Raw genomic sequence first — 25,523 nt, 5'->3', positions numbered from 1 at the left:
CTTTCCCTAAGGAGCAGTTTCATCTAAGGAGAAAGAAACAGGATCAGACACATTGAAAATACTAACAGCAGACAGATGAGATTCCTTCCAGCTTTCAGCATGAAAGCAGTGGAAGGTAGTTTCTTTACCAGAGTAATTGTTTCCTAACTAGTAATGAATTTCTGACCCCCAAAAGTTCTGATACTTTTGTATTGACTTTTCATTTCTAATCAGAACAAAGTTGAAATGTGAAAGTGTCTCAGTGTTTCTATAATGTGATTTATACTCAGAACCATACATGCATTGCTAACAGTTGTTTCAGCAGGTTAATGGTGATAGAAAATATTAAATCTGTTTTACATGCTTATATAATTTAGGTGACGATAACTAGAAGAACATGCTTCAACATCAGTGAAATGAAGCAAGGAAAATTAGTGGTAACATTTTTCCAGTAAAAATATAATCAAATTGATGCATTTTGGCAGAACTGTTGTTTTGTAGCAGAAAACAAGGAATTGCAAGAATTTCAGCCAGATCTACCTGCCTCATTATTTTCCATCTTATGCCACAGTTCACCAACTGATCACTTTGCTTTATAACAAATACTGTTCTAAAGAAGGATCCCAGCTCTCCTCATGCGCTTGTGACTCTTCCCACATTTATTGCGCCTTCAGAGGATGCAGGTGAAATGTTTCTCTGGACAGAAATCATCACAAACCAGAGCTGCTCAAAGGTTTTGGCTTTTTGTGTTTTAGGTTCAGAGGAAGCAAAAAGGATGATGTGCTTGGGGTGTCCTACAACAGGCTGATACGAATAGATATAGCCACGGGAGATCCTATCACAACGTGGAGGTTCTCCAACATGAAGCAGTGGAATGTGAACTGGGAAATACGCCAGGTAAAACTGGAACAGCTCTGTGCAGTCAGTCACTGCCTTTCAGACACCGGGGGATGCTTTCAGGAGATGTTTTTAAACCTCAGAGTGAAAAGATGTTGAACATGTTGTGACATGTTATTAAATAAGCTGTCTAAAATGTTTTCTTAATGGAGTCTGCAGTCAAAAATCAGAAGCTAAAAGAGCTCCAGTTTAAAGGTTCCTACTAAGCTTATTCTTTATAAGTTGCCCTTAGTTTTTGATGGGATGAAATACAGAGACTCAAAGGTAAAATCCAACCCATTTTGTTTACTGTTCTGTCAGTAAAATCTCATTTTAACTCTCTATATAGTCCAGCTCATGCATCATCCTCTGAATTGTGGTGATTCAGTCTCTATTACAGACTGAGGGTATAGGAATCGAGTTTGTCTTCCAAATCCCAAACTGAGATTGCAAGGCTGCAGGGTGAGCTCCCCTGTGTCTATATGTGGTCCTGAGAAAGAAGCTTTGTTGTGTGATCGATGGAGAGTTTGGGTTTGAAAGCTTGAAGCCAGCTCTGTAAACTGTAGATTTCTGAGGTGGAACTAGTGTGACCTGATATAAATTCAAGCAGCCTGGAAACTGTTCCTGCTTCTGGTTTTCCACATCCATCTGCAGGAGCCAGGAGAGATCAGACACAATCCTCACTACTCCCCTGCAGTACTCTCTGTGCTAGAGCCTGCAATTCTGGGTAAAGCTGATGGGTTTGCCTTAAACCCCTCTTAAACAAGGCAAGGCAGAATCCATAGCTCGCAACTAAGCTCAGTTTGCTGGATTTTAGAACTGACAGTAGCTGGAAATCAAAACTTGGACCCCCGTAGCAGATTTAAGGTCAGAACATAATAACGGGCAGTATAAAACATTACTGGTTAAGTGTACAAGGAGTCAGGAGTGCCATTGCTGCTCTCCTCAAGTGTTACACACCGTTAGAGAAAATCTAGTTAACAGCATGAACACGCAGAAAGATTTTGACCACAAGAGGGCCCTGGCACAGCAGAGACAAGCAGCCCAGCACACCCAGAAGTATCGGTTTTCAGAGACACGTTCTGCTTTATCACAGTCTTTCAGATCCAACTGTGCTCTCGCACTTGCTCTATTTTCCCAGATGCAGCTTATCCCCGTTCCTGATTTTGCCATCTGTGTTTCCTTTAGGTTGCAATCGAGTTTGATCAGAACGTGTCTATCGCGTTCACGTGCCTGAGCGCAGACTGCAAAATCATCCATGAGTACATTGGGGGCTACATCTTCCTGTCAACCCGTTCCAAAGACCAGAATGAAACACTGGATGAAGACCTGTTCCATAAATTAACTGGAGGTCAGGAATGAGGTGAAGTAAACTCTTTCTTCTGCCTGCTTCTCCCCACAGCTAAAGAAGAGCAGAGGGGCACCAAAAATCTCTCTGATTGTTAACTGCTGGCTGATAAATATTGTAGATGTCAAAATCCATCATGTGATGTGACTGGACTGAAGTCACAGGATGCACTATAGCAACTCCATCATCAACATTCAGAAAATGGTGATATTTGTTTTCTTTTGTACAGTTTGGAGGTTTTTTAATAAAGTGTCTTAGTTATGGGCATTTTTTAATCTACTCTCTATAATTGCAGCAATCTGTTTAAGCAACCAGAAAAGTAACCTGAGGATGTGGTACAGCAAATCTCTGTTAGAGCCATGCAATTCTGTTAAACTGACTATTGCTTCAGGTCAGCATTTAACAGGTTTAAAGCAGAATAAATGCATATTTAAAAGTTACATTACTTGTTGAACACTTGCACTGGGTACAGAAAACATTCCATCAGTGTTTCGAAGTCCTGCAGACTGAGCTATCACAACCCAAAGTAGTGGGTACACAACTGGTCAAAAATGAAGCACCTGTGTCTACCTTCATTCACTCAAGTAGTTCCTGAAAGCCAGAGGAGCTACCAGGTACCTAAACCAAACCACTCATCCTGGCAACATTCAAAACAGTCATCTTTTGAGGAACTTTGTTCGTTACCAAGTTGAGTAACCAAGTGAGTTGCTTGCTAAAAGGGCCTCTGAGTGTAGATCTTCATTTTCTGTCCCTGTTACTGTGTTTCACTGTGACATGTAACTAAAATAACTTGTTCATGAGTCAGGAGCCTGTAGAAATGATCTTACTCCTGTATGCAATGCAGAATGCAGAGGTTACTCAGTGACACTGTGCCTGAGGAACCAGGGCTGCAGGAGCCAGCTCTGCATGCTGGAGGGAGCCCCACACATCCACCAAGTTGGAAGAAATCTGGTTCTGCCCTCCAGTGCACAGTGATCAGTAAAACAAGGAGAGAATGAAGCTAAGAGGTTTTGGACAAACCAAAACTGGTTTTACATCTCTAAAGAAATACAATGGACAGGTCATTATCACCATGAGATGCTGCAGAAATCACTGCAGGATTCATAAGTGCCACTGGGAGTGGACAGCCCTGATTTTCCTGTCACATCTCTGCTTTTCCCCAGTGTCTGTCAATAGGCTCCAGTGGAACCACTCCCAGTTTGTGCTAGTTTAAACCCACCCCAGCTTTACATTTTGCAAAAGGGTGGATACAGCCAGCTTCCCAGCCCTCAGCTTCCCAGCCCTCTGTACTTGCCTCTCCTCAGCACTTTTTACACAGGGGCTGAGGGACCACCCAGTTTCCTTCATTAGAGAATCTACCCACTTCTCACTTGCTTGACACAGGCCAAATATTTTCCTCATAGTGTGAAAACCACCTCTAACAGTCCAAACCCAAACACTTGCAATATTTAAAGCCCTCCCACGGGTGCCATGGCAGAACTGAACTCACACCTCACATTTCATAGAATCATAGAATATTTAGGGTTGGAAAGGACCTTAAGATCACCTAGTTCCAACCTCCCTGCCATGAGCAGGGACACCACACACTAAACTAATTTCTTCCCAGCCTTCTTCAAGGCTCAGATCCCCTTTGATTTTGCAGCCAGGACTGTGAACATGCCCTGCATTACAGTGCTCATTTGGCACAGACAGGCTGCCATGACTTGATGGGAAGCATAGCTCCATGCTTGCCACTTTAGAAGCAGAGCTTGTCACACAACTCTTGCATGGAAGCCCATAGTTGCCACCTGCTGCCTGCAGAACCTGAACCATGAGTGCAGAGATACAGGAACGTTGGATGTAGTTATTAGCAGAGCACGCAGCTCATTTCACTGCTAAGCACCCACGTGGGCCTACTCACGGTCCAAGTTGGCTGCACTGGGATTTCAGAGAAACTATCCAATATTTCCGTTTCTTTCCTGCCCCTCCCTCAGTCTCACTCCATGTGTCACTGCCTTTCGAGTACAGACTGCTGCCAGCTCATCCAGCCTGGCTCTAAGCCTCACCCTGTGTCATTTTACCTTTGTGGGAACCATTCCTTGCTGCTGTCCTCTCTTCATGTTTCTTTAGAGCATCAGATAGATACCATTTCTTGGTATCATATCTTGGGGCACTGTGTGCATTTCTGGTGTCCTCAATATCAGAAGGACATGGAGCTGTTGGAGCAAGTCCAGAGGAGGCCACAAGGACGATCAGGGGCTGGAGCACCTCCCGTACAAAGACAGGCTGAGAAAGTTGGGGCTGTTCAGCCTGGAGAAGAGAAGCTGCGTGGAGACCTCAGAGCAGCTTCCAGTGTCTGAAGGGGGCTACAGGGATGCTGGGGAGGGACTCTTCATCAGGGACTGTAGTGGTAGGACAAGGGGTGATGGGTTCAAACTGAAACAGGGGAAGTTCAGGTTAGATATAAGCTGATATCCTTAGATATCCTTAGATCTAAGGAAGAAGTTCTTTGCTGTGAGGGTGCTGAGGCACTGGCACAGGCTGCCCAGAGAAGTGGTAAATGCCCCATCCCTGGCAGTGTTCAAGGCCAGGCTGGACAGTCTTGGGTGACATGGTCTAGTGTGAGGTGTCCCTGCCCATGGCAGGGGTTTGGAACTGGATGATCTTAAGGTCCTTTCCAACTGAAACCATTCCATGGCTTTTATGATCATTTCTCTGTGCTCCACTCACCTTGGAAGGCTTTTCCACAAAAGGTAAGGAACACTTAGGAACCTGTTTTTACCCAGCTGTTTTCAGTGCTGCGTGTGACTGTCGTTCTGCTTCCTACAAGCAGCCCCTGTAAGGCTGGAGCAGGAAGGCACAACCCAGGGCACACCTGCACCTCTGTAATTCCAGGCTGGATACAAGGGCAGGTCCTGAGCAGAGGCCTGCAGCAGCCCTGCTTGGGACCTGCCACAGCACTGGGTTACCTTCCATCCCACCCCACATCACCGAGCGTGTCCCAGCCAGACTCCAGACATTCCCCTTCATGCACACAGGGTTCCACACCCGCCCTTACTCATGCAGTAACCTGATTAGACTTGGCTCTCACTTGTCGCACCACCTGATTTACACACAGCACTGAAGACCACAGGCTCTCAGTTATTAATTGCAGGGTGCCAGATGTGGGAGCTGGTTTACACAGAGTGAAAGCAGGGCAAGGTTTGTCTGCCCTGAAATTTCGCAATGCAGAGAAAAAGTCCCGGAGTGGAATGTTGTTTAGATCAAAACACAAACCTTGAGGAAACTTACACCATAACTGCAACCCTGTTCTGTACGTGGTGCTTAACTAAACCGAAGTCAGGTCAGGGTAAAACACTACCTGTCAGATGGCTGCTGTCTGTTCTTACACCAAATTCCATACGGGATTTCACCGCTGCCTTTAGCATGTGTTATGCAGCAGACAACACACACACCCCATAGTTTTCTGAAACCTCAGGCTAAATCATCCTGTTCTTGCATTCTCTCCCTGTTCTCTGTAGGAAAATGTCTTGCTTGTGCTTGCTCTGTGGATCAACCTGCACAATACTTTTCTTTTGCTGGCTTTAAAAGCCATTCTCCAGATTTTATTCAGAATATTTTCATTCTTAACCATCACCTGGATCCCGGCCAGTAGGAAACATTCATCTCTTAAACTTTACAGCCTGGTACCATCCTCGCCTTCTCCTGCTCTCCCGGTGCTGTGCTCTGCTTATCTCAGTGTCACTAAGGAATGCAGCGCTCATCCCGAGCATTCCTTTTTTGCAGAGGGGTTTTGTGCAGCACTGAATCAGCCCCAGGGAGGGGGCATCTGTTTCAGCTCTTTGTGCATCATCCGTGTGAAAAGACTGACAAAAATGCCTGCCTTTACAAACATTCCCCCAGGTTGCCACCGTAACTCTTAGAAACAGAGAAAAAAGGAGAAGAATAACCTGAAGGCAATGACATAAGAACAGGCCGAAGTGACTTGTAAGGGAAAACTCTGCCTGCTGCTACCACATGATTTCAAAGAAACTGGTGAGAAAATGCTGCTGTCTGCCCTGGGGAACCTGCAACAACACCTGGGCAGCTGTTTGGGATGTAGTAGCACAGCAGTAATACTCCAGATGATTAAAGTCAGAAGCTAGGCAAAGAGCTGGGAAAGCACAATGCCTGCCTCAAAAAGTGGGCATCCAAAAGCAGAAACAAAAGTGGGAAATGAAAATAACAAAAGCTCCTTTCCCAAGGGTGCTCTGCTGCTTGCAAGAGGTTCTCTGCATCACCCAGAAATCAAGCACCTCTGGGCAAAGACTCCACCTCCCTTCACCTTCACTGAAGTGAGTGGTCCACTTGCTGGGCTGCTCTCCCAGTCTTACAAGGCTTGTTTCTGTCTCCAAAATGAAGTCAAGTAAGGGTGAACCTGGTAAAAACAAGGCAGCATTTGGTTCACCAGTTTTCATGGAAGAGTTTCTTTAAGAGATTAAAATCAATAAAATCATCAATGTCAAGTCACTGTCTGTAAATACTGAGCTAAAGGCAGCAAACACAACACAGGTACTTAGCCCAAGGCAGAGGGAAGCCACCTCCCTGCTTCCTGGCTTTCCCGAAGAAAGCCAGAGGGAAGGGAAGGCTTCCAGCAGCCCAGCTGGAGCTGGACTTTCCTCCTATTCTACCAAATTCTTCAGATTTTTGTAACCTGCTCCAGTTTGCCCTTTGAGCCTCAGAGAGTGCAGATCCCTGCTGGTACCTGCTAGTGCGCACGTGCCCCTGCGCAGGGCTCAAGCGCAGGCCTGTGAGCTGCTCCACCAGGATTAATCTGTGGGATTAGCCCCTCGTTTAGGAAACTATTTGTCTTGCCTCAGAGCCATTCCACACAGGAACAATATGTACATCCCACCCAGCCTCCCAGGGAACCCCAATGGCTCCAGAGAGTCCTACTAAAAGACCATATCTTGTTCTGTGGATGTTCTGGTGTTTTTCAAGGCTCTCTCCTCACGCAGATAATGAATGACATGGTCAATAGATAAGGTCTGTACACGCAGACCCAAGGTTTGGGGGAAAACAAGACCTTGGTCTGCACTTTAGCACTGAAGCATACAGGCCTGCATTGCCTTCACGTCATGGATCTGGTTTGTTGTCCTCAGAAATGAAAAGCACTGACCACTGCTCTCCCTGGGAGTTTTGTCTTACAGCTGCAACTGAACCACCACCCTTTTGCTTTTACTTCAGAGCCGTCTCTTCCAGTTCATCTATTCCCAGTTCCTGGCTTTACAATCAGCTCTCAACCAACCTAATTATTATTTGAATTGTGGGAATGCTGAGAAACCCAGCTCTGGGCAGGTCCCTTGGTGGGAGATGTTTTACACTGTCAGCCTTACTTATCCAGCAAAGGATGAGAGAAGCAGCAGGAAGGGGATTCTCCCAAGCCATGCGGTACAGCAGATGCAGAGAGAGAACACAGCCCACACACAGCAGGACTGAGAAATGCCTCCCAAGTCCATCACATGCAGCACGAGATGCCACAGGCCCTCTCCATCAGCCAAGAGAATTCCTCTCTGCAGGAGCAGCTCCTGACATTTCACAAGGGCCTCCTTAGAAAAGTCACTTGTCCCACATGAACACTCCCAGGATAAACTCCCAAGTGCAGGAGTTTTAGAGAGAATTATAAACACTTGAAGCCTTTTATTGGCGCCCAGAGAAAGCACCCAAAGCCCATGTTAGCAGACCGAGCCTTGGCTTTACATCATCCCGACCTGCTAGCAAAGAAACAGTCATTCCTCTCCCTTCCCCCTCGTCAGTGGCAGACGTGAGAGTCGGGACTACAGACACTGCTCTTTTCCCTTTCCCCCTCTCTGCTTAGACAAAGACAGAGGGAGCAGCCCTGCCTGAGTGTTGGGAAATAAGAGCCCTCCCACCCACCTCCTGCTAGGGCCAAGGGAGCGGGAAAGCTGCCTGGAGCCACCCCCTCTCCAGGCTGGGGAAAAGCTGGATGCGGGGGAGCGAGCCTGGAACAAACCTCGGCTGCGCTTGTGGGCAGAGCCGCGAGCAGGGAAAGCTGGGAACAGACAAGAGGCATTTCACGCTCCCGGCTGAGTCACCCCCGTGTATAAAACCAAGGCCGGGCAGTCAGAGCCACGCAGAGCGGAGGCACGACGCGCCGGGACTTCGGGACAGGTATGTGCAAGCGGATGCGGTTTAGAGGCAGGGACTAAGATTATATCTAAGATCAGCATCTAACAGTCCAATTTCCTCCCATCCTCTCCCTGCCACGTGCTGGGGAACCGGGAATCCAGCAGCTCCAGTGACCGGGAAGCCCTAAGGCTCCTCGGCTTTTGGACCATTCCACTTGACAAAAAAGGACACAGACAACCAAAATACACTAATTTTTGCTGGTCAAATAAGCTATTTAGCTGGTCCCTACTTCAAACCTGGGATGGCAGCAACAGATGATGGTCTGGGCAAGCCCTGGGACCATTCAAGGAACAGCAAGTAGCAATTAAGGTCTGGATTAAGTCTGAAATATCATAGCACATGGGACTTCAGTCACACCCCTACACTGTAATGTATTTTTGGATGAGGAATGATCGTTACGATGCCTGGCAGCACAAAAGCTCAGTAAGAAGAGCGCTAGTTCTGGGCTGTGGTTAGATAACCTGTGCAGCCTTGGACAAGTCGTTTAGGACTTCTTTTCCTTTCTTGTAATGACAGAGACATTTGTTGGGGTGGGGTGGGGATGAGGAGAGAGCACAGAGGGAATTGTAACACTCAACAACATGCTTCATGGTACACACGCCTCTGGGGCCCTGATCCACGAGTGCTCTCAGTTTCTGAGCACTTCCACTGCAATGTGGTTCAGGAGCTGCATTTTCAGCACATCCTGTCCCCAGCAGTTGGGGTGCATTGCATGGTGCATGCACTCACCTGCAGCAGGGCCCCAGCCCTACCACCGCCTGGCAGATGGGCTCCAGGGCACTGCAGGAGCAGAGCAGGAGGGCAAGTCTCAAATGCCTTTGTGGTCACCACCATACCTGTCACTCAGAACAAGGCTGAACTGCCCTGGCGGAGCCCATACAAGCCCCAGGGTTTTGATGTTTTGTTAAGGGAAGAAAAGCCCTTCCTGCCATTGGAAAGGCACATTTACCTGCCCACCCCATTGCAACTCAGCCCACTTTGGGCTCACTTGTCCTTTACTGTCTGACAACTCTCCCCTCCCTTTGGATGCACACATTTGATTTGTACAGAAAAAAATCCCTTGCCACACTCACACCTGACCCCAGCCCTGTTGCTTGGGTATCACCCCATTAGATAATTCTTCCCAATGGGCTGGACACTGCAGCATGTCTGCCCTGTTGAGAGCAATACACAATCAGGTATAAAAGTCAAGTCTCATAACATGGTAATATCCCTTTCCTGCACCTTGTCCAGTGCAGCACTGACTGGTATTTTTACACTACAGTACCCTTGTGCTGTTGGGGAGCCCACCTCTGGTCATACTGATGCTGAGGGTACTGGTGTGGGAACCAGACACCTGATAACAATTTGGTTGCTTTCTGCATGAAGAACTGTAGGTACACTTAGAATTGCACGAAGCTCCTGTCCCCAAGGGTTCTGTGATTACTGAGGCTTAATTACAGAAGAGATATTAATTATCTCTTCCGCTGTCTGGATGCAGTAGGAAAGGACTTACAAATGCCTTCACTTTTACATAGCTTGTTACTGCCTGGAGGGATTTTAATTTAGCTCTTAACGCTGATGTTTTGTGATGTTTTGTTTTCTCCTTCCTGAAACAGAACCCAAACAGATCTTGCAAGTTCATTGCAAGGCACTTAGGAGAAGGATGTTTTCACGCTTGCTCATCCTCTCTTTGCTGGTGGGGAACACAGCGTCCAGCCCAGTGAGCAGAGCACAGGCTGCAGCATCCGGGGACGTCACCCCCTTTTTCCAGCTGGCTCAGGAAGACCCTTGGGAGAACGTTAATCTCACCAGCATGTCCTGTGAGGATCGCAAGAACAGGACATGGATCACCCTGCAGCTCACCAACAACAGCCTCACGGCTTTCCCTGTCTGCCTTCCAGAGGCACTGGAGACCTTGGATCTCAGCAACAACCTCTTAGAAGAGGTGAATGGCACGGAGATAGCAAACCTCCCGCAGCTGCGCGTCCTCTCGCTGCGGCAGAACCAGCTCTGGTCACTTAGATGGGGATCCAAAGCCCTCAGCAGCCTCGTCTCTCTGGACTTAAGCTTTAATAAGCTGTCATCTGTGCCATCATGCCACAGCTCTGCTCTGCCTAACTTGAGGTGGTTGTCCCTGGCTGGAAATCCACTGATTGAAATCCAGCCGCTGGCTTTTTCCTGTTACCCTCAGCTACAGTTCCTGAACCTCTCTGCAACACTGCTCGGGCAAGATGACAGCACAGGAATTAGAGAGTCTGCTTTTGCCATCAGCACATCTCCCAGTGAGGCCACAAATAGGCCTGGAAACATCAACGTGCTTGATCTAAGCAGGACCTTCCTTGAGAAAAGTAAGTTTCTGGACTTCCCACTGTAAACATGGGGCTTGGTCAGGCTGGGGGGAGCATTAGCCTTGTACAGACCAGACACCATGGAATAGGACTACTTGTCCCAAGTGTAGTCACCCACCTCCCTCCTAATCCCACTGTCTGCTACTGACAGTCATCCCACTGTCAGCCCTGAGATTAGTTGGGCCACACAGGAGGAAACTAATCTCTCTTTCCTGACACACTGCTGAGATCTTTGTCTCTCCCCTCAGTTACATGGAGTTTTATACCGCTGCACTGAAGGAGCACAGAGAGAGGCTTTTTGTGTCAACCGCAACTGGCCAAATCCTTCCACACAGTGAGACAATCCCTGCCCTGAGCAAAGGACAGCATGATTTGTCTCTGTCTGCCTCCCCTGCCAGCCCCAGTTTATAACTGAGTTGCTGATGCAGACGGATGTTGGATGCCTTGCCCAACTGCTTTCAGCCTGGGGCACATATCCAGGACTTGGGGACTCCTCAAGCCAGAGGTTTTACCCCAACTCACACATAACATATACACCACCACCAAAGTTCTGCCATGAATTTGCCTAATCCCTGCTGTGGTAGTGAGTTACACAACTCAGTCATGGGATGGAAAGGGACTTTTATGTAAGACCTACATAAAATTCTTTCAGTTTTGTGCCTCTCAGCTCTTTTTCCTGTACTAGGACAAGTAAGAAGATACTTGCCTTTCTCACACCAGTCAGGACTTTGTAGATCTCCCTAATCTCCCCCCTATTCACTACTTCTCTGAGCCGAGAAATGCCTGTTCATTTAATGTCACCTCACAGGAAAGCTATTCCCTATCTCTTATCAGCTTTATTGCCCTTCTATCTTCCCTTCTTTTCCTCTGCCCTGTGACAGCATGATCTCTGTGTGGGTAACATTACAAAAACGTGTTTGCACTGGTGTTACACATTGCTGTACTGATGTTTGTTCTGTTCCTTTCCCAAAGAGAAGAGCTGCAGAAGACTACAGAGAGGTTTTTAATCTCTATGAATTCAAACCCTTTCTATTGGCAGAAAGCCACAGGAATGCTCTATTTAGGCAACAGGTATAAATCTTTTTATCTGCTTCAGTTCAACCAGAGTGGACCAGAGACTTGCCCAGCCTCAGATCACTTCACCTGACAAAGATGTCACGGTTAAGAAGCCTTGATACTGACTTCTTCAAGTCCATGCCTGCTCTCCAGGAGCTGAACTGTCAAGACTCCCCCTCACTGGCTTTCGTGCAGACAGAGATGTTTGACAGTGCTCCTCATCTGAGCCAACTCTCGTTTGAGAAGTGAGTTGTTTTCTTTTCTGTTCTTCCTCACATCACGTTGCCTTCGCCTCACAGCACAATGGGGCCTGGGAGCTGTTTTTTATGCAGAGTTTGCTGGTTATCAGATACTTAGGAAGGAGGTACTGCCATGCTCAGATATGCCATGTAAAGCCTGTGATGTAGACCTGATACAGCAGAAGAGCTGGTACAGCCCAAAAAGGTGACATGAGACTCGTAGCACAGTTACTGGTTGCTTGAGATCACATCCATCATGCTCCCACTCTTCATCCTATGGATTAATTCATCTAGCACTGTTAAAATTAGCATAGATGCACTGAAACCCACTTGTGATACAGCCCATGCTTCCACCATCTACAATGGCAATGTCTCACCAGAGGATTTCTTGCTCTAAAAGGATGAATGCTGACAGCTTCCTAAAATCCACACCATGGAAGCAGTCAAAAGTCCTGTCCCTCCTGCTTTTAGTGTGAGAGATTAATATAGTACCTTGTTCAGCACTAGTAAATGCAATGGTTGGGTCCTTATCCTAGAGGTAATAAAAGTAGATAAACTGCACACAGAACAGCCAGCATAAGGGAAGAGATTTGAAGGGCACCTTCAAAGATTTCTATAACACAAGCCCAGATTATAAGGGTATCAGAATACAAATACTTGAGCACTGGCTGTGCTCTAGGAACCAGTTTCAGGAAAATAGCCTATTTAAGCAAAGAAGAAAACCCAGTGGTTTCCATCCCCCCCTGAATTTACACAGCACTTTACAATACCTGCTGGAACCAGTTCGAAGTGCTAAAAATCACGACCCAAACTTAAAAAACCAAAGGAGTAGCAGTTAAAGTCTCAGACAAAAGAGAGCATCTCCTGAGTACTGCAGGGAGGTCACATTATCACTCTTTGTGCAGCTTAACAATAACGGCAAACAAGGTCTTCCTGTTTCAGTCATTCGACTTTAGTAGGTGAGAGCCTATAGCATGAACGAGGCAATTAACACGAAGAGGATGCTTGGCACAGAGACAGCCATTCCAAACAGGCTGAGAAAGAAGCTGGAGAAATGGTATAGTAAGAAGTGGAGCTGAACGTGGAGCTTAATGGCAGAGGGGAGATCATCTTTCACAGAAGATCCTTGCCAAATGCCATGTTCTTTCCCTTCCAGCTGCCATCTCCAAAGGTGTTATCCCCTTAGGATGCTTTTGTTATGCTTTTAACACATAGCAGGTACACGGTGCAAATTAGATGGGCAGGTATTAGCCTGTGCTCTAGTGCAGAATGGTGGTGTCGATGACTGGCTGCTTTCAAGGGAACTGGGAACATTGCTTTGTCTTACACATGCTGGGACACTAAGCACACTCCAGTCCTTGGAAGGTGTCTCAGAGTTTGCTAATTATTGCATTTGTCATTTTGTAGCTGTAACCTGAGTTCCTTTAATCCTTGGAATACCAATTCCTCGGATAACATCATCATCAGCTTGTACGGAAATCCTCTGATATGCGACTGCCAGCTCTCCTGGCTGCTCTCCAAGCCCAAGAAAGTTGTGCTGCAAAAGTAAGTGGGTTCAAGGAGTTTAAGTAATGCTTTTAAAACATAACTTGAATATGTCATTTATTTGGAGACCAAACACTCGCTATCATCTAAGTTATTCAAATTCCTTCTGTGTTTTTCCCTTCTACAAGAGGTAGAAATGCAAAGTAAAGTCCCCCTCAGGGACAAAGTGTGGCTGAATTATACTTGAACAAAAGTACTTGGACAAAATGTGATGGGCACAGCAAAGAACAGTATAAAGTGTTGTCACTCGTGGAATGTACTTTAGGATGAGAACAGTTTGTTTTCCCTCTATTTCGGTTCACATTTCTCTGTTAGCTGGAGATAAAAGATGACCTGGTTTGGTGGCCCTGGGGAGCCAGCACTGGGAGCGGGAACTGAAAGACTGCAAGAACTTCAGCACATCATTTTCTCCTTGTATTCCCAAAGCCTGCATCAGCACAGGCAGTCAACAAACCCCCTTGCAAATAGCACCACTTGTCACCTATTGTTTCCATGCTCTCCTAGGGTTTTACAGAATAATTACAATAAACTGTACTTAAAAGAAGTGTTTTGCATATGTATGATATCTCTGCTGTTTGAAAGGCCACCAAGAAGGTTTGTCAGAGAGAGCAGGGAAGTAGATTGTTTCTTGACAGGATGGGCTTAGCAGTTGCATCCTCTTCAAAAACGTGCCAAGTCTGAGTAAAGAACTTACTCAGACATTGTAAGGCTTAAAGAAAGAGCTGAGCCATTTAAAAGCATGTCCTATGTCAGTACAGCTCCAGCTGCCTAAACCAGCTGGTTTAAGGATCTTGGGGACCCTGTAACATCTCTTGTGTGTTCCTTCTTAATGTAGCATTAGAGTCTGACCTTCATGACAAGTTGCCCTGACCCATCACTCTTGCTAAGGTTTGCAATCCTTGTACCAAAGGATGCTTCCTCTGAGGCAAAAGATATTCCTGCACCTTAGAAAAACTAAAAGCCAGTCAGCTAAGCTCCCAGTGCTGTGGAAAGCCATCTGCCAAGCACAGAACTACTGTTAAAACAACCTAGCTTTGGTCTAGGTTGCAGGTCTTCCTTAATGTAAAGGCTGGTTTTGGACAGCAGGTTGCCAATTTCAACCCAAGCAGCCTTACAGAAGCCTTTTATGTACTTGTGGATCATGTCTATTCTACCTTGTCCCCTCTGCAGGGCTTGGGAGACTTTCTGCTACACATCCCAGGAAGATTGGGGCAGACCTTCAACATCTTTGTCACTGCTAGAGCTCTACAACAGATGCCAGGCTGAGAGAAACATTACGCTGCCCGATTCAAACACACCCTCTCCCACACATGGTGCTTTCAGCCTCAGCAGTTACGATGCCACTACTGTAGTAACAACAACAGACTCTGCCCCACTAACCCAAGACGCTTATATCAGCTCCCTAATTCAGATGAACGTAATGAGCGCAACAGCAGCCAAGCCAACTGAGCTGGTGCTCACAGAGGCCTCCCACAAGGAGGAGGCAGTTTCTGAATCCATGAGCACCCACGAGGAGGAAGCAGTTTCCCAATCCACAAGCACCCACAAGGAGGAGGCAGTTTCCGAATCCACGAGCACCCATAAGGAGGAGGAATCCATGAGCACCCACAAGGAGGAGGCAGCTTCTGAATCCATGAGCAATCCTCCTTCCTTTGCGTCTGTAACCACCTCCCTGGGTTTTCTCAAATTGTTCTATGATCAGTCCTCAGATCATGGCTCCACGAATCAAACTGAAACAGATCAGCTAAAGAGAGAGCTCAGAACAACCACCGCGACGTTTCCCCAGGAAGGCACAGCCAACCAGCCCACGAGTGATTATTCTACCACAACAAAGGGAAGCCCCAATGCCACTGACCATTATCTTCACTCCTTTGCCCTTTATGCTGAGGAAGGTACACCACAAACAAGCCTTCCACAGCTGAACTCCACAAAGACCAGTGCTCACTCACAGCCTGCATCCACCAGATCTCTGATACACTATGTGGATGACTACGATTACGACGAACAGTCAACGCAAACCCCAGTGCAAGTGCCATACACCTCCTGTGACTACAATCCTTGCAGGCACCTTCAGAAGCCATGCAGTGAACTTCAGAGAGAATCCAGATGTTTATGTCCTGGCATGTCGAGGGAAGATGAGGTTCCAGATGCACCAAGGCTCAGAGAGGTGTCTGAAGTTACAGACAGTTCTGCACAGATACGCTGGTGTGCCCCAAATTCAGTTGTTCACACCTATGAGCTGATGTTTCATGCCCAAGGCAACGAGGACAGACAGCTTGTCCTGGACAATATTTATTCCACAGCAAGGCAGCACACTCTGTATAATCTACTGCCATACACCACGTACCACATTTGTGTGACTGCTTCCAACAAAGCAGGGTCGAGCCAGACAGCAGTGCAGGGAATTCCAGGTAATTCGTGCACCAGGTTTAAAACAAAGCCCAGCTACAAGTCTGTCTTTGCTGCTCTGTCTGCAGCAAGTGGACTCTTTCTCATTTCCACAATTATTTTGTCTGTATGTCTGTGTAAGGCATGTAAAAAGCCTCAGAGTGAGCAATATGGTACACACTTGGTCTCTTACAAGAACCCAGCATTTGATTATCCGTTAAAACTACAAACCAGTAATTAGCTCTGGGTGATTGTTCTGCACATTCAAAGCTCATTGTCTCTCATCACCTTGGTATGTTTGCCTGAAACTCTCCAAACGTCCTTCAGCAAAACTATGAGACATCACTTCACAGCCCTTATGTTTCTAAGGGAGAGAAAACACACAAAACCTAATGATGATGTTAGTCAAACAGAAGAAAGTCTTTGGACTCGGTCATGTGCTAAGCAGCAGCAAACCTGGACACTGACCTTGAAGAGCTGTTTTCATGATCACTTACAAACACACCAGCATGCTTTTCATACAGTGAGAGGCTGCTTTGCCAGCTGTCTGCCTCCAGCCGCTCTCATGGATACAGTGCCAAGAGCCATGATCCAAGATGCATCTAGCTTAAGCAAGATAGACTCTGCTTTTATTCTTATAAGTGAAGTTGGGCTTTCAGTTTCTTCTAAGGTCCATATAAAGGTATTGCCCCAAAAGAGAGTATTACTGGAAGGAGAGAAAGATCTCTTTGGGCTGAGTGGCAAGGTGCTGTGTGGGTCTAACTCCATTAAGTAACTCCAGGCACTGCAACTGCTGAGCACAAGCAGTTCAGGAGAGAGAAAGATAAAGATTAATTGTAAAAAAGGACAGTGCAGGATCCTTAGGACAGGAATAATTGTTTTGTTCTGACTTGTATGACGTTTTCTACAACTGAGGCTCCTGAGTGCTACCACAACACCATCTTACAGGCAGTGAGAAGTTTGCAGTACAGCAGTAGCCCACAGAAGGGCACATTAGCATTTGCTTCAGAATTGATTTTAAGCAGGGATGATTGCTCAGTCCTATCTACAGATTTAGCAAGCTGACAATTTACCTCCTACAGAGGCAAAGAGCCAAGTAATGAAACAATTTAATGTGCATGTTGCTGAGACTTGAAAAACTGAAATCCCATCCACTCACAACAGTTATGCAGACATTTTTCAAACGTACTTTTGGGTGCTAACTTCTGCTACAGAAATCGTAAGATGCTGAGAATCCCAGTTCTTCAGCAGCTTTGAGCTTCCCATTAACATTCAAAGATGTTTGTGTGTCTCGATACTTCCTGTTCAGAGACCCATAGGTTTATGTTCCAGTGGCTGCGTGTTTCTGCTGCTGTACACTGCTGTATAGAGACAAGATGTAAACTCCTTCCCGATGTCAGAAAGCAGAAGATGCTGTACAGTGTAAAAGAGTCTCTGTTCTGTTTATTTGGGGTTTTTTAATGCTTCCAGTATTAATGGAAATAAAAGCTACAGAGTTGAGCTCTGGTTGTTAAAGATCTAGATCTTTGTGTTGTCTTTACCATCTGCAACGTTTAACCTGAGAAATTAATTGAAATATTTTGTGTTTTGGAACAAAGTTTGAGCATATAGCAAAGTAATGCTTTTATTATGGTAAACTTGTGTTATGTCCTAAGAGCTTTCGTTTTGTATATGTATAAGGTGGCTTGTGCCATCCTCACCACTACAGCTCACAGTCCTCTCAGGCAAGTTTGTCCCTTACCCTATACCAGTGCTGGGAATGACACCATCACTCATTGCAAATTTCTGCATGTCCATCCTGAGCTGCTGAGCTTGGCTGAGCCCCATGACTCAAACTCACAAGAGAAGTGACACACAAATGGAGAAGTCAGGATGGCGTCACCCTTCACTTTGAAAATCTCTTTTCTGTTCACATTCTGGTGGTTCAGTCTTTTCTTTGCTTGGACTTAGTTTCTCATCTTTATTTCTGGCCTGTTTTTTCCTGCATTTTCTGGAGACTAGTGAACAAGCACAGGTGCCAAACTTCACTTGAAGTGAGCAGGGACCACCCCAAACTGGAGCAGAGATCATACACTCCCTTGTGTTTGTCCAGCATAGCTCTAGGAGACATTGACTGGGGTCTTTAGTATTACCAGAAACAGAAACAAAGGAAAGCAAAACAGATTTGTGAATCTCGGAGTTTGTTTTACTAATGACCAACTTCAGTCTGTTGTCTTCCCCCCCCCTCCTTGAATCAGTGCTTCTTGTCCTTCACTTTTCCCGATACTTGTGCTGCAACCACTCTTCTTTGAATATATCCTATATGCACTCTGAAATACTTTGCAAGTTACAGAAGCTAATGCCTTTATTCTGCCATACTTCAAAAATTCCAGCTTGGATAAAAAAACCCATCTCTGTTTCCACCCAGAACTTGTGTGTCTGGTAAATAGCTGCTGCAGCCCAAGAACAGGTAAAATGACAGTTACCCAAATCAAAAAAAGTAAGTATTCACGTATAAAACCTTTCTCTGAAAGCACTGCCTGTTGTTAGTTCTTAAATCCATTGTACACTTCTAGAAAAACTGAATCACCACATTATCCCCCCTGGACTTTTTGTTGTAGCTGCTCCTACTGATTTAGAAAGCCCTGAAAAGCAAGCAATGTTCTAATCAATAGGGAAAAGTTATCCTGAAGCCCATTTGCTGGCTTCTACATAATCCAAATATAACTGCAGAAAAAACTTAATGCCACCCCCATTCCCCAGCCTCAGAACACAACTAATAACCAGTTTGGAGGTTTCCTGTATCTTCATTACACTGGATGGACACAAGCAGTGGAGCTGGCACTCCCAGTGCTCCTTGCTTAGAACTGGGGCAGTGACAGCAACCAGGCAGCTGAACGGAAACTTGCCCACCCACTCGGAAAGCGATGTTTGAAACCTGCCCAGCTTTGCTCCGCCTGGTGGTTTCTCCCCCTCTTCCTGTTCGCACTAAACAGCCAATCCTGTTGTACCTCTAACTCCAAAGATACAAACCTTTGGCAGCGTGACTGGGATACCCAAATAGCTCCGAAATGGTTTTAAAAGGTAACAAAAGCCAACCCATTAAAAACAAATTATAACTAGTAATCTACTTACTGTTTCACTGTTCAACTCGTCCTGTTTCTCCACAAGAGGAAGATCACTTGGAGGAAACACAGAGAGCATTTAAATATAGTTTTAGAAGAGCTTGTGTAATTTTTTTTCATGGCTTTTCTTTCTAAGAAGAAACTATTATCTGCATTCCTGAGAACCTTCTCCATTCACTTGTCAAGGTCTTTCTTCTTTGTACAGAACCAAGTTCAAGTAAAGGAAGTCCAAAATAGCCAACGGTGCATGTGGGTGCCTCTCCTGGGTGTCATGGTGGAAGTGCATGTTGCTCTAACTCAGCATATGAAAATCAGTCACTGAGTCTCATGGACTCTCCCAGCAGAAACACTCTGGGAAAAGGAGCTGATCCCTGAAAAGGCCTCCATACAGAGAATCTCCAGCTCTCTAATGGCCAGAACCCACACAGGTAAAGGCCTTGCTGTTGTGAGGGGACAGAGAAGGACCACCTTGTCTTCAGTGCAACAAATGCCATTTAGAGAAGCAGTCACCAAGAGCCCTGTCGTGGGCAGCAGAAGCAGGTGGGTGCCCAGAGCAGCAGGATGAGGTGCTTCAGCCTGATCCATCTCAGTGCTAGCACATCTCAGTGCTAGCAAGTCCTTGCTTTTCAGAGTGGTCCCCGGCCAGAGGCATGAGGGGCATTGAATGGACCAGCTGGGAGATGATGCAGCCCAAGGCAGGGAGCTCACATCACACCACTGGCTTTATCAGCCTCTTTGTGAAGGGATGCAAAAATCAAACCTCCATGCTTGCTTGGCAAGCACTGCACAGGCACAGACATACTCCTCTGCAGAAAAACGCATTCATGTGGTGTTAGAAACAAGGAAGCCTCTGAGGGTTCAGGGTCTTGCTTGCCAAGAAGCATGTGATTCGCACTTGAGCTGTGAAAGACAGAGATATTTATCACAGGTGTGAACACGTCTCATGTTTGTGGAAACAGATACTCATAAAAGAACATGTTTAAACTCTCGGTGCTTTTGCTTTTTATCAGCTCTCCAAAGTATGCAGAGTTTGTTCTGAAGCAGGGCAATATATCACAACAGTAATTCCAATCTCTTTAAAAAGTAATCAAGCAGGGCAACAAATAACAATATTATTGCGAAATATGTTCAGAAAACAACCCCTTACAGGGAGAGGCTGGTGTTCTGCTGACACCTAGAGGGAGAAGGTGGAATCCTCTCCCCAAGTACACCTCCACATGGAAATACCCGGCTTCTTCCCCAAAGAACTTCAGCCTGCACCCTACAGACTTACACTACCCATGTGCTCGCTGCTGTGTATCTTCACCTACTAACTTCCGAATGGAAACAAAGCAGAAATACTAACGGTAGCAACACTTCCATTCCCACTGATTGTTACTCAGCAGCTTATCTGTCCCTGTCTCTAGTTCTTTTTGTAGCTTTATGACCAGGAATTTCTCTGCCAACTTGTCACTGCTAAGCAAAAATGTGTATTCCTTCTTAAGAGCAAGGAGGGGAATACTGTCTGGGAAAAGCAAACCTGGTAAATCACTCTACAAGTGCAACAAGGTTTTTAATATTGTACATTTTGGAAGCAGAGATCAGATCCCATTCACTGCACTTACAGGAAAAAAAAAAAGCAAGGATTTGTTGGGGTTTTGATTCAACACAGATAAAGATCAGTAACAGGTAAGTATGTTTATATTACCCTATATCTTGAATTTCATTTTGCATATCATATCACTGGGTAGTATTACAGTAATTGGATGAGGATCTTCTAAGCAACTCTTGTCTGCTTCAAAAACCACTGATGATTCAACTGATGCTCAAGGATTCTGTAGATCCAGAGCACAGTGGCAACTTGTACAACCCTGGGCAGACAAATGGACCACACTCTGTGCTGTACCTCAGTACCCAGGCAGTATCTCTAGCCAAATGTAACATCTCTGCAACATCTGGTTACTGGGTACATGAGCAGATCAGTGCTCTGGGCCCACAGATACATATGATTGATCTGCCCATAGGCAAGATGTAGGGGTTTGCATGCCTCAGCTATAGCACCTCTGAAGACTCGGGGCCTGCTAAGAAAGCATGAGTTGACCAACTCTCACTTCAAGCTGACATTTCCTATGCCACAACATGTTTTTAAGAACACTTTGACAATGTAGCTACCTTTAAAGTGCAGTCTTCAAAAAGAAAAGGTCTGGATCCATAGGAATCCCTTATAGCAAACCCTTCACAGAATCAGCAATGGTTAGTGCCTTAGCAGAACAAAATCACTATGAGTATTTTTCTTTCCAAACCACAGTGCAGCACTGGTTTTTGTGTTGCTACTTGATCCTCACACTTCAGTGCTGAAGAACATTAACTACAAGTAGAGGTAAGAAGTTAATATTCATATGGCACCCTGTCTTTCCTGACATACTACTACAGTGTGTGTCTTCATTTTTGCTAGACCCTTTCCTGAAAGGTGAACAGCTTTTTCAACTGTTTACCATGGCTTTCAGATTATATATTTTTATATATATAGATATTTAAAAAACATAAGGGAGAAAAAAAACCCTCAGAAAATACCAACAAGAAATGGAGGGAGCATGAGAAAGGGGCCAAAAATAACGTCTTCACAATTCATAGGCCATTGGTACACTCACAGCAGGAGAGAACCAAAGAAAAATCAAAAGAAATCAAGTAAACGAATCCCAAGGAAAAAAAATATCACGAAGCCCAGGACCCCTCATTCACTGTCTCGTCCAGAAGGTGGAAGCAGCGATGCAGCTATCCCTGCCATGCAGGTGGGCACAGAGCTAGCAGCTCTGGCTGGGCTCTAAGCAGCGCCCAGACACCAAAAGCGATTGATTCTGGGATGAAACTCCAGATAGAAAAGAAAAACCAGAGTAATCACACACTCGGCGTTAGGTAGAGACATTCTTCTCTGAAAAACTAAACTGTACTGCTGTGTAGCATATTCTGTGCTGGGAAGGCACAAGTACTGTGCTTATTAAACGTTTAGAGGCTACTCGCTGTTATCAGAACGTGATTAGGTAATGGTACTTAATAACTCGGATAAGGCCATTAGGTGAAATGATGTCACCCTCCCTTTGGCAATCAGTCCTCATGCTGTCACCACTGCTGCCTTGAGAACACTCGGCAAGATAGCTCCAGGAAAAAAGGAATAAAGGACACCACTAGACTAATGCTCATGTCCAACCTGACCTAAGTGCAGTAAGTAGTAAAGACGCACATCCCAGGCGTTTTCACAGAGATGCAGGTATTCCCAGAAGCCCCATTTTGTCCTAATTACGTGTTAGGTGTCCACTGATGATATTTGTGCGGTGATGATATTGTGCTGATATTGTGCTATTCATGTTGCTCCTGTTGCAGTAGAACTAGCAAGGTCCACTTGGTATTAGGACACCATTTGACAAGATGCTGTACAAACAGTGGGTAAAAAAGTTTATCATCTGACTGCACCAGACTGGAAAGAGTCAGGGAGGGAATACCAAGAGACAAAGAGATGACATGATCCACCCGGAATCACAAGCACTGTGTACAACAGTGACTGTCAAAAAGGTTTCATGCTGACAGCAGTTCATCACTTCTGCCTGAGCAAAATAGACCTTTGAAAGCCACAGCAGTACTGTGCTACTGACAAACATCCCAGAAGGACTCAACTCTGTCCTCACTGTGCCTTTAACTCAATATCCCTCTTCTCTGTGCAGCTGCCTATTCACACAAAGCCAGAAAACGCAGAGTTTCTACCACAGTGAGTCAGAACTGGCTGTAGGTCCAAGTCCTATTTGAAGGACAAACACTAAACATGCAAATCTCATTTTTTCAAGACACTAAGCTAAAAAAAAAACCATTACAACTCCAGGATCACGTGTGTGGGTGTTCTCTGTACAATTTGTTATTGCTTCACTGCTCCTTGGGAATGCTGGAAAAGGTCAGAACACCCAGAAATGATGATAGGAGGGTAAGAAAAGCACTATCATGTGTAGGCAATTCCAAGTCTAAATTCAGCTTTGAAACAAAGCTGGAAGTGCTGGTTTTGAACATGACCTAACAGCAAATTTGTTCCTTTGGGTCTGCTGTCTGAAACCTCAGCCTTCACAAAGTTAACTTCAACAGCAAGTCTGACTGATGTTAAGGCATCTCAGGTAACTCTCCCACAAAAAACATCGAATTACAAATACCTAAGAAATGTCTCTCCACAAACCCCTGCCTGGATTAATGTTAACAACTGAGATGCAGGTCAATGGGACATTGCAGTAACAAGCTTAACCATAACGCTGCCCCTAAGAACAGTAGTAAAAATAAATAAATAATCTCTATTTCACATGGGATGAAGCAAAAACCTTTAGCAGCCAAAGCCCTAAATAGAACTCAATAGCTTGACAGGCCTACCTATCTGCTCAGCTCAATTACAGATAGCAGACACAAAAGTAGTAAAACATAATGCCTGCTCCAGGTCAGTTGCCACGCAGTGACACCTTCAAATCTGCAATGACCCAAGATCAAACCAAAGCCTAGCCAAGGAGTTTCTGTTGCACACAGAATGAGGCAGATGAAGATGACAGTGGATGAGAACCACCTTTATATCAGCCAGATGACTCCTTTTAAATCCAGTGCAAACCTGATCGCACAAATGCCTATGAAAGCCTCAATCCTTACTCTGTCCTGGATCCCAGCTCTAGAGAGGCAACCCTGCCAGACCAAAAGTATTAGTAAGAAGGTAGCCACTAGCCACAGCAGCCCTAAACTTAGCTCAGCAGCTTGTTACGTACCAAATGAAAATCCAGGCTCTCCACCCAGCAATGGAACAAACTGCAGCTCCAAATGATTCCCAACACTAGAGGGGCTGGTTTGCCAAACACAGAGCTATGTGTAACAGGGTATGTGTCGCAGCATTAGATCTAACCTTGATTTCCTTCAAAATCCTGAAAAACAGCCTTCCAAAACCTAAAGGGGGCCTACAAGAAATCTAGAGAGAATGTGTTTGATGATTTTGAAGGTGATATAAAGCCAGGTCAAGGCTCTTACTAGTAAACCTTTCCCCTGTTTATGACCTGGATGTATCTCTACTTTTATATGTAAAACTGTTTTCTACTCTGCCTATTAAAAATTGAATATAAAAGGGCAAAGACCATTCACTTCCAAAACCTTCTCTCCATAAACAGCCTCCGACAAAGAGCAGTTATCTAACCTTCAATACTGCATAAATCCAGAGAAAAGAAATCAAAAACAACTATTAAAAATGGTTTAGATGTGAAACAATGTGACTATGGAGCCTTTTTCCCTTCTTTCCAACAACAGAACTGCCCAAATGCTTGACTTTCTTTATATCACCACACAAAGCTGTTGCTGGCACTAGAAAACTGCTCACCACGAGGACATGTTTCACTTGCAGTGAGCTCCTGATACAGATGCAGATAGTCAGGAATGGAAAACAAGCTCAAGAGCTGGCATCCTTGGCCTGCTTCTGACAAAGTACTGTCTCAGCAGCACCTCACTAGCGCAGGAACATGTTTCTTGTATAACTGTCTCTACATAGGAGCACTTCACTGGTGCTGCCATAGTATGAATCCTGACTTCTCACATCCAGTCAGAAAGAGAAATGCCATAAAAACCTGTATGGTTTAGATATTGGGCATTTTTCTCTCAGTAACAGCTTTTTTGTGCTTTACTTTGTGTCTCTTTCATCACAGTACAAAATTAATCCACTTTGTGGATTCAAGTATGTGCTTCACACCTACCTAATCCTTATGATGTTTGCATTCTGTTCAAGATGGAGGATAGCATTTAAACAGCTATTTAGAAATCCCCAAGAAGACAAACGTACAGAACCTTCTTCTACCAACACAGTAGTTGAGGCAAGATCACCCTAAGAGGTATAAGCTATCTTTCACACTAATGTTATTTTTATTGATAATAAATCCTACCTTCTTACAATGGTGACACAGCTGAGATGAGTCCCTCACACATGGGAAGCTCAGCGTATTATGAAAACATACATTGCTTCTGTCTTCTCCTGTAATTCAACTCTAACTTCGCTTGCTGATAAAGCTACCGCTTAAGTCCCCTTTTTGGCAACAAATTCTACAAAACATAAACCAGTCAGGTGCTCAGACCCTACCCAGAACAGCAGGGGTGGCAGAGCAGGTCTTGGGCTTAGGAGGGAAAGAAAGTAGAAAGAAAACAAAGGCAGAAGACCGGGTCTGTCTAGCCCTGGGTGAGAGCAGAAAGGACACCGAGTTACTGCTGCGCTCCATCCACCACTAGTTTATGTGGCACTGCTATCAACTGCTTTGCAACAGCCCCCTGTGAAACGTTCCTAACTGTGCAGCTGAATTCCACACAAGCCGTGCAGAGACAAGTAAGGCGAGCCCAGCGATGAAGAGCGTTGTCCCACCCCACAGCTCCGGCTGCCCTCAGGAAACGCCCTCCCTCAAGGAGCCCCGCCTTCAGCAGCGAGGAAACCCACTCCTGGGCTCTCCGTGGCCCCAGCTCCTGC

General features: G+C 45.5%; 2 protein-coding genes across 2 annotated transcripts in view; both read left to right on the top strand.

The window, feature by feature from the left end:
* Positions 1-2,322, top strand: part of FERMT1 (fermitin family member 1) — an 18,151-nt gene extending 15,829 nt beyond the window's left edge. Inside the window, exons 13-14 of the mRNA XM_010012562.1 lie at positions 735-876; positions 2,044-2,322. Coding sequence (XP_010010864.1) covers positions 735-876; positions 2,044-2,217 — 316 coding nt within the window. The 3' untranslated portion in view covers positions 2,218-2,322. The remainder of the gene's footprint in view (positions 1-734; positions 877-2,043) is intronic.
* Positions 2,323-10,016: 7,694 nt separating this feature from the next.
* LOC104404187 (leucine-rich repeat neuronal protein 4-like) lies at positions 10,017-16,170 on the top strand. The gene is made up of 5 exons (XM_010012561.1): positions 10,017-10,701; positions 11,798-12,002; positions 13,404-13,541; positions 14,712-15,027; positions 15,154-16,170. The coding sequence occupies exons 1-5, from the start codon at positions 10,017-10,019 to the stop codon at positions 16,168-16,170; spliced, it is 2,361 nt and encodes a 786-aa protein (XP_010010863.1).
* Positions 16,171-25,523: the final 9,353 nt, after the last annotated feature.

Source organism: Nestor notabilis, unplaced genomic scaffold, assembly GCF_000696875.1.
Source record: "Nestor notabilis isolate BGI_N333 unplaced genomic scaffold, ASM69687v1 scaffold12694, whole genome shotgun sequence".
NCBI classification, from domain to species: Eukaryota; Metazoa; Chordata; class Aves; order Psittaciformes; family Psittacidae; genus Nestor; species Nestor notabilis.
This window is presented reverse-complemented; position numbering and strand designations above follow the sequence as displayed.